This window comes from Diadema setosum, chromosome 6 (assembly GCF_964275005.1).
Source record: "Diadema setosum chromosome 6, eeDiaSeto1, whole genome shotgun sequence".
NCBI lineage: Eukaryota > Metazoa > Echinodermata > Echinoidea > Diadematoida > Diadematidae > Diadema > Diadema setosum.
Window position 1 is genome coordinate 29,928,283 of NC_092690.1, and position 12,700 is coordinate 29,940,982.

The 12,700-nt window shown below is 37.2% G+C and overlaps 1 protein-coding gene across 1 annotated transcript; it reads left to right on the forward strand.

Moving 5' to 3' along the window:
* Nucleotides 1-714: 714 nt before the first annotated feature.
* On the forward strand, nucleotides 715-2,796 carry LOC140229705 (uncharacterized). Its single transcript, XM_072309947.1, has one exon. The coding sequence runs from the start codon at nucleotides 715-717 to the stop codon at nucleotides 2,794-2,796; it is 2,082 nt and encodes a 693-aa protein (XP_072166048.1).
* The last annotated feature ends 9,904 nt before the right edge of the window (nucleotides 2,797-12,700 follow it).

Below are 12,700 nucleotides of genomic sequence, written 5' to 3' on the forward strand. Positions count from 1 at the left end.
AAGACAAATTCTAGCAGTAAGACAGATGTGAAGGTTGGTCTAGTGGTAGAAAATGAGACTGACAAGAAGGGTAGGAACACTGAGAAGCCTATTGTGTGTTTCCATTGTAGGCAACCAGGGCATGTGAAGTCTACTTGTCCCGTTCTGAACAAGAAAAAACAGGAAAAAGACAAAGAAAAGAAGTCTCATCCAAATGGATTGGTGAGTCGTTCGGTTGAATCGACAGGTGATTGGTGTGAACAAGTTCAGAGTGTGATTAAGTCAGCTGATCAAGACAAGATTAAGTCTCAGTATGAACCATTCACTTCTGTAGGCTATGTGTCATTGGTAGGGTGTGATGAAGCTAGAAAGGTTATTATCCTGCGAGATACTGGTGCATCCCAGTCATTGATTCTTGACAGTGTTTTACCTTTTGGGCAAACGTCGTCCACAGGCACAAGTGTACTGTTACAAGGAGTAGAAGGAGGTTACGTTGAGGCCCCTCTTCACACGGTCGATTTGCAGTCAGGCCTAGTTTCAGGAAGGGTGAGCCTTGGTGTTAGGAAGTCACTTCCTATGGATGGTGTAGCATTGATATTAGGCAATGATCTTGCAGGAGACAAAGTGACTATTCCAGTGGTCAGTGCAGTCCCTTTGGATAAAGAAGGAAATGAGACAGCTGCATTGGTTCAGGAATTCCCTGAAGTTTTCCCAGCTTGTGTAGTCACACGTTCCATGTCTAGGAAATCAGAGGAGTCTGAAATGAAGGCTAGTCAAGGGGATATCGGTCTAGAAGGGAGTTTCGTCTGTCGGTTAGATGATGTAGAAGTAAGCAAACCCGCAGCATCAAAATCACATGAGATAGGGGATGAGTCTCAGCCTGTAGATGAAAATGAGATTGGGTTGAACAAGAGCTCTTTGATTGATGCACAGAAGAATGATCCACAGTTGGTAGCATTGTGTGATAGTGCTCTTGCTGAAGAAGAAGCACTGAGTGAAAGGACTTGCTACTATGTGAAAGGAGATGTGTTGATGAGGAAGTGGATGCCAGTTGACTCTTCTAGTGATGAAGAATGGCGAGAAGTTCACCAAATTGTCATTCCAAGAGTATTTCGTAAACATATCTTGAGTGTGTCGCTTGAGTCAGCTCTTGGTGGTCATCTTGGAGTCAATAAGACAGTTGACAAGATTTTGAAACATTTCTTTTGGCCTGGCTTGAGACGGGATGTTTCAGATTTCTGTAGAACTTGCCATGTTTGTCAAGTGGTGGGGAAACCTAATCAGAAGATTCCTCCTGCTCCCCTAAAGCCCATACCAGCATTTGATGAGCCGTTTAGCACAGTTATCATAGACTGTGTTGGTCCTTTGCCAAAGACAAAGGCTGGACATGAGTACTTGCTCACTATGATGTGCGCTTCTACGAGATTTCCAGAAGCTGTGCCACTTCGGCGTATTACTGCACAGAACGTTAGCAAGGCGTTAGTGAAGTTCTTCACAACGGTTGGCTTGCCAAAGGTGGTGCAATCAGACCAGGGTTCCAACTTCACTTCAAAGATATTTCAGCAAGTGATGCGTGAGTTGGGTATCAAATGTGTTACCTCGAGTGCCTATCATCCACAGAGTCAAGGCGCTCTGGAGCGTTTTCATCAGACGCTGAAGAACATGATGAGAACATACTGCTTTGAGGTCGAGAAGGACTGGGATGAAGGCTTGCCGTTGTTGCTTTTCTCGGTGCGAGAGTCTGTGCAAGAGTCCTTAGGATTTAGTCCCTTTGAGTTAGTGTTTGGACACGAGGTTCGTGGTCCATTGAAGGTCTTGAGAGAGAAGCTGTTGGGTGAGGATGAGTCACCTGGTTTGTTGAATTATGTGACCACGTTCCGTGGTAGGCTGACTCGTGCACGTGAATTTGCAGCTGGACATTTGAGAAACAGTCAAAAGAACATGAAGCAGTTGTTTGATAAGAGGTCCAGGGAAAGAATGTTCAGTCCCGGTGAAAAGGTATTGATACTGTTGCCCATTCCTGGTAACCCTCTGTGTGCTCGCTTCTCTGGTCCCTATGTCGTGGAGGAGAGATTGAGTGATGTGAATTACATCATTCAGACGCCAGACAGGAAGAAAAAGAAACGGTTGTGTCACATCAACATGTTGAAGAAGTATGTTGAGAGAAGTGCAGGTGAAAGTGCGAAGCCAGTCATGTATGTGGTAGGAGCAGTCCAAGATGTCCCTGTCCCCAAGACGAGGAAGGAGCTGATGAGATTCATCGGCATGGCCGGATACTACCGTCGCTTCTGCCATAACTTCTCGGATGTTGTGGCGCCCTTGACTGATCTCCTGCGGAAGAATGTGAAGTTCCAGTGGTCAGCAGCATGCCAGTCTGCGTTTGACCAAGTGAAGGCAATCCTGTCGAGTGGTCCTGTATTGGCAGCGCCGGACTTCAAGAAAGGCTTCAGCCTAGCTGTCGATGCAAGCGATGTCGGAGCAGGCGCCGTGCTGATGCAAGCTGATGACGATGGAGTGGACAGACCGGTCTGCTACTTCTCAAAGAAGTTCAACGCGCACCAGCGGAAGTATTCTACCGTTGAGAAGGAGACCCTAGCGTTAATTCTTTCGCTCAGCCACTTTGATGTCTACGTGGGCAGCACAACTCAACCCGTTGTTGTGTGGACTGATCACAACCCACTGACATTCGTCAACAGAATGAGAAACAAAAACCAGAGACTGATGCGATGGAGTTTAATCCTACAGGAGTATAACCTTGACATTAAGCACATTCGCGGAAAGGAAAACATTGTGGCAGACGCCCTTTCTCGTGCTTAATTCAGACATCTCAATATTTTGTCTTGTTGCCAGATGCAACATTTGTGCAAATGTATTTTATGTTTGTAACACTTTCAACAGGTGTAATTTTGTTTTGCAAGTACACAGGACAGTGTGTGTACATCATGTATATGTACATGTATGCATATTGCATACACTATAATTGTGATGCCAACAGCATGAATGGCACTTTGAATGTGTAAATAACAACATGGAAGTATCTTCAGACATGTTTGTGTTAATAAGGAAACACAGCAAGCTATAATTGTGCTTGAGTCACTCAACAAAAGAATACACTATGAAGGCTGTTTTAAGTTATGCTAGCCATCAACAGTTGTCAAGAATGTGAGTTGTTGGTAAATTGATTTCAAACAGGTAGTGTCGCTGTTTGTATAGAGAATGTGGTGTATCGAGTAATGTAGGTACAGTTCAGGTACTTGAAGTTCATACTTGTACATGTACAAGTATTGGTTGGGTTTGTTGTGGCACATACCCTAAGTTTATTGGATGTTGCTTTTTGGATTTAATTAGCATGTATACTGTATTAGGTACAGAAATTATATAGTTTACATGTACAAAGCTTTTGCTCATTATTATAGCTCAATCATAGCCTTGGCAAAGGTGTTCAGTATTTCACAGTTGATCCAACATACCAACAGGCATACTGTATATTTAAGCTGACTGTGTTATACCAGGATGTATACAGGCAGGTATACACTCACTTATTAAGTTTAGGTGTACACACAGGTTATCATCAAGTATATCTCATTCAGGTTCATTTGATGTTTTGTCAGGCAGGTCATACTCTTGGTGTTTTGTATGTTGACAGGAAAGTTTTCAGAAACATAAGTAGGATATATGACATTTGTTGATGTTTTAACGTTTCAATAGATGCTGACACAACGTGTACATGTATATGTAAGTCGCATATCATGGAATATGATGTTTTGGTTGTAGGTAATATGATGTATATGATTACATCAGTTGGATTATATGCAGTTACTTCTTGAAGAGATGACGTGTCTATGATCTTCGTACACAGGTTAATCATTATGACAGTGTAAAATTGACTTATATGTATGTTCTAATGAGGAAACCATCTGATTTTGGTACAACGTGTATTGTTTGTATGCATGACATGATTGCATAAAGGTTAAGGTGTTGAGAAAATTAACATTGCAGTATTCAGTGTTGCACAATTACATGCAATTCTAGTATGCTGTAACTCACAAGCAGCAGTAACTCACGAGAGTGTTAGTTTGGTACACGTTGAATGGTACTAAAGTCGTACATGTTTTATCACAGGTTATAATGATATACTAGTAGCCATAGCATACTTCGTTTATGTGTTCTTATAATGATGCAACCATGGTAAATTCATGGAGTTATAAGTGTGAATTGGAAGAGGAATGTACAATGCTGTTCCAAAATATTGTGCCAACGTACATAGAGTCCATTTGTGTTAAAACGTTAAATGCACTCTTTTAGGGGGGAAGTGTTATGGATACAGGTACATTGTATTGTCATTTCTGGGCACTTGATTGTTCCGCGGAGGAATATGTAAATAAAGCAGTTCGAAAAGATGACCGAGATCGACCAAACACCTTGTTTGAGAGTCTGGGTATTTTGGGGGTTATGATGGTTCGCTAGGCCAAGTTAACCTCCGTAACAATAAGGAATGAATAGTCACAACTCGTTCATGCACTGAACTCTGAAAGACTATGTAGAAACATACTTTGCCATACAAATCATTATGCACGGGTTGAATTAACTAATCATATGAACTGCGTTTATGAGGTAATCAGGGATTAGATAGTTTATTGCATAAGCTATACCAGAGTACGTCCATGCCAGCCATTTTATTGATGATAATCAATAATGGAGGTCCATGCAGTACAACCTTGCACTGTGCGACTGCGTGCGATTCAAAAGAGCAATAGTACCCAAGCCGATGGGAACTTTCCACCGCTTCATTTTTTTAAAAGCTATACTTTAAAGGAAAGAGAAACAAATATTGGCTTGTTGTGGATGTGAAGGCATATATAAGCTTTTCATTCAATTTCTTGGTACATTGTGCACTGGCAGTTACACTTTGATGGTTTTACGGAGTTGATCACAATTGTAATCGGTCATGCTGACCATCGAAATAAATGGAAAAGAGAAAGTTGCATAGGTCGTTTAGATGATGACGTAATAAGTCATATAGAGCTATGTATCATCGGCACTTATAATTTTTACTTTATTCATGTCTATTATTTTTTTTTTGTTCTTTGTCTGATGAGCTCTCTGCATGCAAAGCAATACAGCTACTGCAACTCATTGCTTTGTCTTATCCGTTTCTGATCTTTTTGGATGGTGCACAATTGTACCTTTGACAAGCATGGACGTGATTTGCCAATATCTTTTGAGCTGTTTATTTGTCAGGAGATACAACCGTTACACAGTAAACTGTTGGTGGTTATACTGTTCTTTGACAAGTACTAATCACTAGTAAAGACGAGAAAATGTGTTGCGCGCTTTTAACGTGCAGAGCTCGAGATAATACGCCGAATAGTGCGTGTGCTCTAGTCTGTACAACAAACGGGGCGCTACACGTTTTGAGCATGTATTTTGTTTTCCGAACTAACTACGCGTATGAATGGGAATAGTCTTAAATTCCATCCATATCAGTTGGAGCAACGTGGAAAGCCGACTTGTTTGTCTTGCCGACAAAATAATCTATTGATGGTTTGAAATAAAGCTCTAAATGTTAGTTTGTAAAAGTGTTGTCGAATATATTTATCGTTCAGATGCATAGCGATTAGGTTAAACCTATGTTCGTTCTTTTGAAATATCATTGCAGCTAAAGTGATTGTCAACAGGTGCGCACGTGATATTTTCTTATTTTTTTTTTTTTGATATGTGAGATTGTGTTCTTTGGATGGAATGCAGCAAGTTGCATTTTGAGAAGAAAGACAAATGCGAGATTGATTTATAGACGGCTACTGTACTTGATTATGGACAGTGTCAAGAAATAACACAAGTTTTTGTGGGATAGAAACCTATTATTGTTGATTAAAAAAAAAGAGTTTATATGCGCAGAGTGAGAAAACAAAAGGCTAATGAGTATTTATGTGTCATTGTAAGTACTTAGGGCTGTGCATTATTTTATTAAAAATATGGTGACATTCAGTGATAAAGAAGCTGATAACCGAAAGACGTTGTGCTTGTAATTTTCTATGCTCTTTTTTTTTTGTGGTGTCTGTTTGATTTTATACCTAAATAAATGCATCTATAATTCATACACACGAATATATATATGTATATATACAGTATATACAGTATATATATATATATATATATATATATATATGTATATATATACACACATATATATATATATACAGTATATATTATATTATATTACAGTGTATATGAATTATATTGTATATATGTATAAGTATTATACATAAAATGTCTGTATGTGTGTGTGTGTCTCTATCTGTCTGTCTATATATGATATCAGTCACGTTTCCGAAGGCCAATAGACTTTGCCAATGAAGGAAAATGATTATTATGAACGTGATGATGACAAAAGTAAAGTGGAAAATGAATGGAATAAAGTTATTGACGAATGGCCATAAAAATGCAGACACACACACACACACACACATAAAGGAGAAGAAGATGGAGAAAATTAGTAAAATGATAATTAACGAACTGGTGAGCAGTAATTTATTCATCTGTAAACTATGGAACAATGATGCTAGTTCGGTTCAGTTCAGTTTATTTTTGCATTCCATTTTCAGTGATACTACGTATATAGTTCAATTCAGTTCATTTCAGTTAAGTTCAATTCTGCATTCCGTTTCAATGCAATGTACGATATGTAACAAAATTTGTCAGTGTATTACAAGTCATGAATGAACTGCGCAGTTTGCAGTGAAAAAAAAAATCACAAATTTTAGGAAGGGGATCATGTGAATTTTTGCATTCTGAAAAATATGTATATCATTGTATATAATTTTCAATTGATAACATAAAGGATCAGAGGGGTTAAATAAGGGGAATTAATGATAAGTCACAGAATACTTTTCTGAAGAATAAACATGACTTATTTTACTTTAACCAAACTTTTCCCATGCATCGTTGCAGTATGTTATGTATACAATTATGATAAAAATCAGAGCAAGATATATCACAGTAAAATGATACGAGAATTTTGAGTTTATAAGGTTTTTCTATCGGTATAAGATTCTCATTGTTTTGGAAATGAATGTGCGACTGTTACGAACATGATCATTCCAAGATGAATTCGAGTCAATTGTAAATTCCTATAAAAAAGTGAAATTCAAGTCAAAGACAATCCGTCAATACATCATACATTACAATCAGTCATATCATCAATTTATGAAAAAGTAGGCCTACGTATGAAACGCTTAAAATGTATTTGGGAAATAGATAATCTATTACATATAAACCATTGAGAAACTTTATCTATGTCTATATTTAACGTATAAATCAGCATTTCAAAATAACATATGTATATTATATATATATGATGCATAAGACACAGAAGAGGGCCAATGTATAAAGCAGAATTTAGCCCTCACGGACACCACAAGATTTCCGATCTTGGGAGGATTTAAATGAGACGTATTGCTTTCTAGAAGATAAAATAAAATGATCAATAATCCAGAAAGTGTTAAACCACGATCAACACCATTATCGTTGTAACTTGTAATGACATCCAAATTGTCATGATCTATCGTCTCAAATGCTTGGGAAAGATTCTATCTTTTTTTTTTTTTTTTGCAAAATTGTAGTGTTTTCATCTAATAATTGAGTAATTGCCAGGTCGGTGGAATATCAAATCTGAAAGAGAACTGATTTAGTATAGGGATACTCATATCCCAATGTGCAAATCATAAAAGATGTGCATCTATTCTCTATTCTTTTTTATTGATTCATGCGTAAACAAACGGATAAAATAGTTTTAAAAAAGAATGTATTCATTCAACGCCTAGGATTAAATTTAATTGATATTTTAGCGCACATTCAGCCGATAGAAAAAAATATCATGGATATGAAGATAATTCATTGGCGCATTGCAATACAGTTTATATTTTGTTTGAAATAGTCAAGTCTTACTACAACACATACTAATTACCTAGGGATTGTTCATAACAAACTTTGACCCATTTTTCCTGCTGTTTTAAAGGGATCGTATAGTTTTGGTAGAGGCTTAATATCAGGTTTGTATATATATATGTATAATATTATTTTTTTTTTTTGGTGAGATAGTGAGAAACCTCTTATGAAATATGAAAGAGCATGTAATTCATTGAGGATTTCAACGTTTATTTGATGGAAGTTAATTTTGAGATGGCTGAGATATCCAAAACAGAGCGATTCTAATTAAGTGTGGGACCCATATCATCGTTTTGTTTTACTTTGTTTTTTGATGTTTCAGCTATTTCAAATCCGATTTTCATCAAATAAACTTTGAATTTCTCTTAAAATGGTATGCTCTGTACTATTTCATAAGTGTTTTCTTGATATCTCGCAAAAAAGTTAAAGCCCAATCTTCATCTCCACCAATACTGTACCATCCCTTTAAGGCGTGTCTACTTTATTAACGCGAGAATAAGCGGGAAAGCCTATTTCATAAAACCCAAGAACAAAAACAACGCTAAACACATTAACTTTTGTGCTGACATTGAATGTTTGCCGTCTTCGGTCCTGTCCGTTGGTGCTTATAGAAGTCCCCGATTTTCTCATAAGGAAACAACAGAGGGCGTCATGCACTACGAATAAACTTGAGGCATTGTTCAATCTCAGCTGCAGCTGATGAATGTGTAGAATGGTGCAACGCGAAGTTTATTACAAAGAAGTAGGACCTGTAAATCAATTGGACCAGCCTTCCAAAGCCCACATACCACACTGTCCTACCACATAATGTACTAAAACAAATGTGGAAAAAAAGTAACCATACTAATAACCTACCACTTAAAAAACCACTAAGTTATTTCCAATTTATTCACATCTTTTCACTTCTTACGTGCCATGGTGGAAACGCCCCTGTGTGCCACATTATTCTGAGACACCGACGCAGTCACACTTTGAGAAAATATCATGTTTTTTAATTTTTCAAATCTAACTTCTAAAGATTTCTGTTGAGCTGGACATGTAGCGCGCAATGTTTTAGAGAAAAGGCCAAGCTTTGTTTTGATGTAAATTGCATGACATTGTAAAATCTATAACTGATTTTCTTTCAAATGACCAAAAGCTACATTATTGTAATGGCCTGACTTTTGCACACCAAACAGTGACAGAAACTGTAAAACACAAATCCATCAAATAAAATACAAGTTATACAGGGTGACCCTAAGAACGGAACACCTAAGATCTTTAATTTCAGCAATATTGATGTAAATATGTCATTATTTTGCATACTATTGGAAAAGCCATTTTTTTCCCAATACAATGACATCGAGTTCTTTAATTTTGGTGAGTGCGGTATGATTTTAGGACCATTTTGTCAACCCTTACAATTTTCATAATGTGATCATTTTGGACTCTCAGGCCCGAATTCACGAAGGTGGTACAAATGAAACCATGGTTAAACCATGGACAAAAACCATGGAACGCCAAGTGTCGCACGGAATATTTCGTTGCGAAGATGGTAATTTCGTCGACAAAATGACTTTTTCGTGAACGGAATTATCATTTCGTGGACGAAATGTTCATTTAGTTACAAAATGTTGTCATTTCGTTACCAAATGATAATTTAATCGACAAAATGACTGATTTCGTAACGAAATATTCCATGCAACACTTGGCGCTCCATGGTTTTTGTCCATGGTTTAAACCATGATTTTATTTGTACCACCTTCGTGAATTCGGGCCTCAGAGATACCGAAACCAGCGAGAATTCGGCTTGCCATAGAATCAGAAGCGTTCACAATGTGTGGAATGTGGGGCCGACGGTGTGATTGTCATTGTTCGTTACTATTGTGAATGAAACGACCTGCTGGGCTCATTGAGATACTAGATTTAGCTGGAAAATAAGCGAGGTTTATTTAAAGGCATTCAAAAGCACTCCCAAAATAGGGAAAATAGCACAAAAATCTAACTGCACAGAAATTTATTGCCTACCTATATAACGTAGGGCTCCCTTGTAAAGCAGGCCTTTGTGGCACTGAATGGGACTACCCTACTTTAAAGAAGACTTAATAAATAACTAGAGATTGTAATTTGTCATTACTGACAAATTAAGGTGATCCGATTTTTTTTTTTTTTTTTTTTTTTTTATCAATGATTCGAGTCCTGATCGCAATACGCATGATCATACAGGTTTCATCTGTGTTTAGAGACATTGGCCGTGTGATATTTGGACTCTCATTTAGAAAAGGGAGTCATATATGCCATCCTTGGTACTAAATTCTGTATACACTAGATAACGAAGATACAGCAACAAATACATATGACCTTTGACCCACCTTTACACTCCCAAGATGGCACGTGAGGAAAAAGTGGTTAATTTGTGAAATGATTCTTGCGACATCGTCTATAAGTGTGCAAAATATGGAAGGATAGGACAGGTATTCACCAAGATACAAGATGAAACAGTTATGACCTTTGACCCTTATTTACATACCCAAGATGGCGTCTGATCAAGAAGTCGTTACTTTATGAAATAATGTAGGTGATATGAACTAAACACGTGCAAAATATGGTGGTGATAGAGCATGTTTTTCTTGAGTTTTTGCAAAGAAAGTTGCGCAAAGAAAGAAATATTTCAGTACATCGTTGATGAGCCTTAATTTTAACCAAGTATTTTGATGTGATACCGACATCGTGTGAAAAAAAAAACAAAAACAAAGGGCACTTATATGATAGCACAAAGTCTCAGCTACAACATATTAAGATCTGGGAGAAATTCAACGTAGGATAAGTGAGATAGTGCTCGATAAAGACAGTCATGTTAATTTTCATTTCAAAAAAAAAACTGCACTCCTATAGAGATAACTCGCAAATGGGTCAAATTTGACAAGGTTACCTTCAATCTATTTTTACGAAGTGAAGACTTCATCCAGCGAAATATTTGCCTATAAAAACTGATAGAGCATTAAATAAGCTACAGCATACTGGAATCTGGGTGAAAATTGGCCAAGGATAGTGAGATACGCTCGAGTAAACTTGAAATTTGATGACGTCATTTTGAAAATTTACTTTATTACTTTATTAAGAATTTTGATGTCTTTTAATCAGTTTGTCAGCATTGCCAACCCATGAAATGACATGTACAACTCATCAGCTTTCAAAATATGTCAAGAAAATGGGGGGTCACCGTCCATCCTGACGAGTAAAATCGGATTGAAAATTGGCGGTTTTTTTGCATAGTTGCACTGTATATAGCGATTGACGCGCGCGCAGAATTTCAAATTTGACGGGCCCGTATGACGTCATATTGAGTCAGATTGACTTGAAACTTGGTAGAAATATTCCTTGACATTTCAGATATCTGATCCGTGTGAAAAAACGGGAAATTTCTATTGCATATGAGCTGTGCGTGCGCATATACGCGCACGCGTACGCGTCCGTCCAATTTTTTCAATTTTTCAAAAAATGCTCCAAATGCTCTAAAACGTGTGTAAAAAAAAAAAAATTGAGCTCGATTGGAGCATGTCAAAATTTTAACGCGCGCGTACGCGCACGATTTAAGTGTAAACTGAAATTTGATCAATGAGTAGAATGCGCCTGACTTGAAATATATGTGACGTAAATTTCATTGAAAAATTTCATTCCATTAATGAGATATGAATGAAAATGTGTTTTCATATAATGACGTCATAGTGACGTCACGGTCGATTGATCACTCTGATTTTATAAGATCTGTCGTCTTTGCGACATGATACATATGGATGGTATAATTTTGAAATTGATAGGCTGAGGACTTTCTGAGCTAACCTCTGCACAACTTTTGTCCAGAAATAAACAATCAGTACAGATACAGAAGGTGATCCGAAGGATACACGGATCACCTAAATAGATAAATAAATACATAAATGAATGAAAGAATATAATAAATAAATTAAATATTGGCAAATCAAGAAGTAACCATGCCCATCAAAATGCCATTACTCTTTAGTGAAAGATTTGTGAGGAAAATAATTCGGCATGGGTATTTCTACACTTATTTCTAGTAATGTGAGAAAACGAAGATGTTCTTTTCAGTTAGGAATGAATAATAAAGCATATAAACATAATAGTACCTTTTCAAACATTAAAAGAGCAACAAAATTGGTGTCTGTGCAACACGTTGAATTGCTGCAGCTGTGAATGTAAGCGCTGTTGTGTTACATTTCATCGTTGGACCTCATCACACAGATCTGTCATTTTTACGTGATCCGAGTATCCTCTCGGATCACCTTCTGGATCTGTACGGATTCTTTGTTCTTGGTTCTTCTTCTTTCTTTATTTCTGGACAAAAATTGTGTATCGATTAGCTGAAAAAGTGTTCTTCCTATCAATTTAAAACTTATACCATATATGTATCATGTCCCAAAGACGACGGGTGTAATAAAATCATAGTGATTGGTCGACCGTGACGTCACTATGACGTCATTATATGAAAACACATTCTCAATCATATCTCATCAATGGAATAGATTTTTTCAATGAAATTGACGTCACATATATTTCAAGTTATGCGCATTCTACTCATATTCTCAGAATTCATATTTTCTCTTAAAACGTGCGCGTACGCGCCCGTTGAAATATTTGTATGCTCAAATCGAGCTGAAATTTTTTTTTGCACACGTTTCAGACCATTTGGAGCATTTTTTGAAAAAAATTGAAAAAAAAATGGACGGACGCGTACGCGCGCGCACATATACGCACGGATAGCTCATATGCAAAA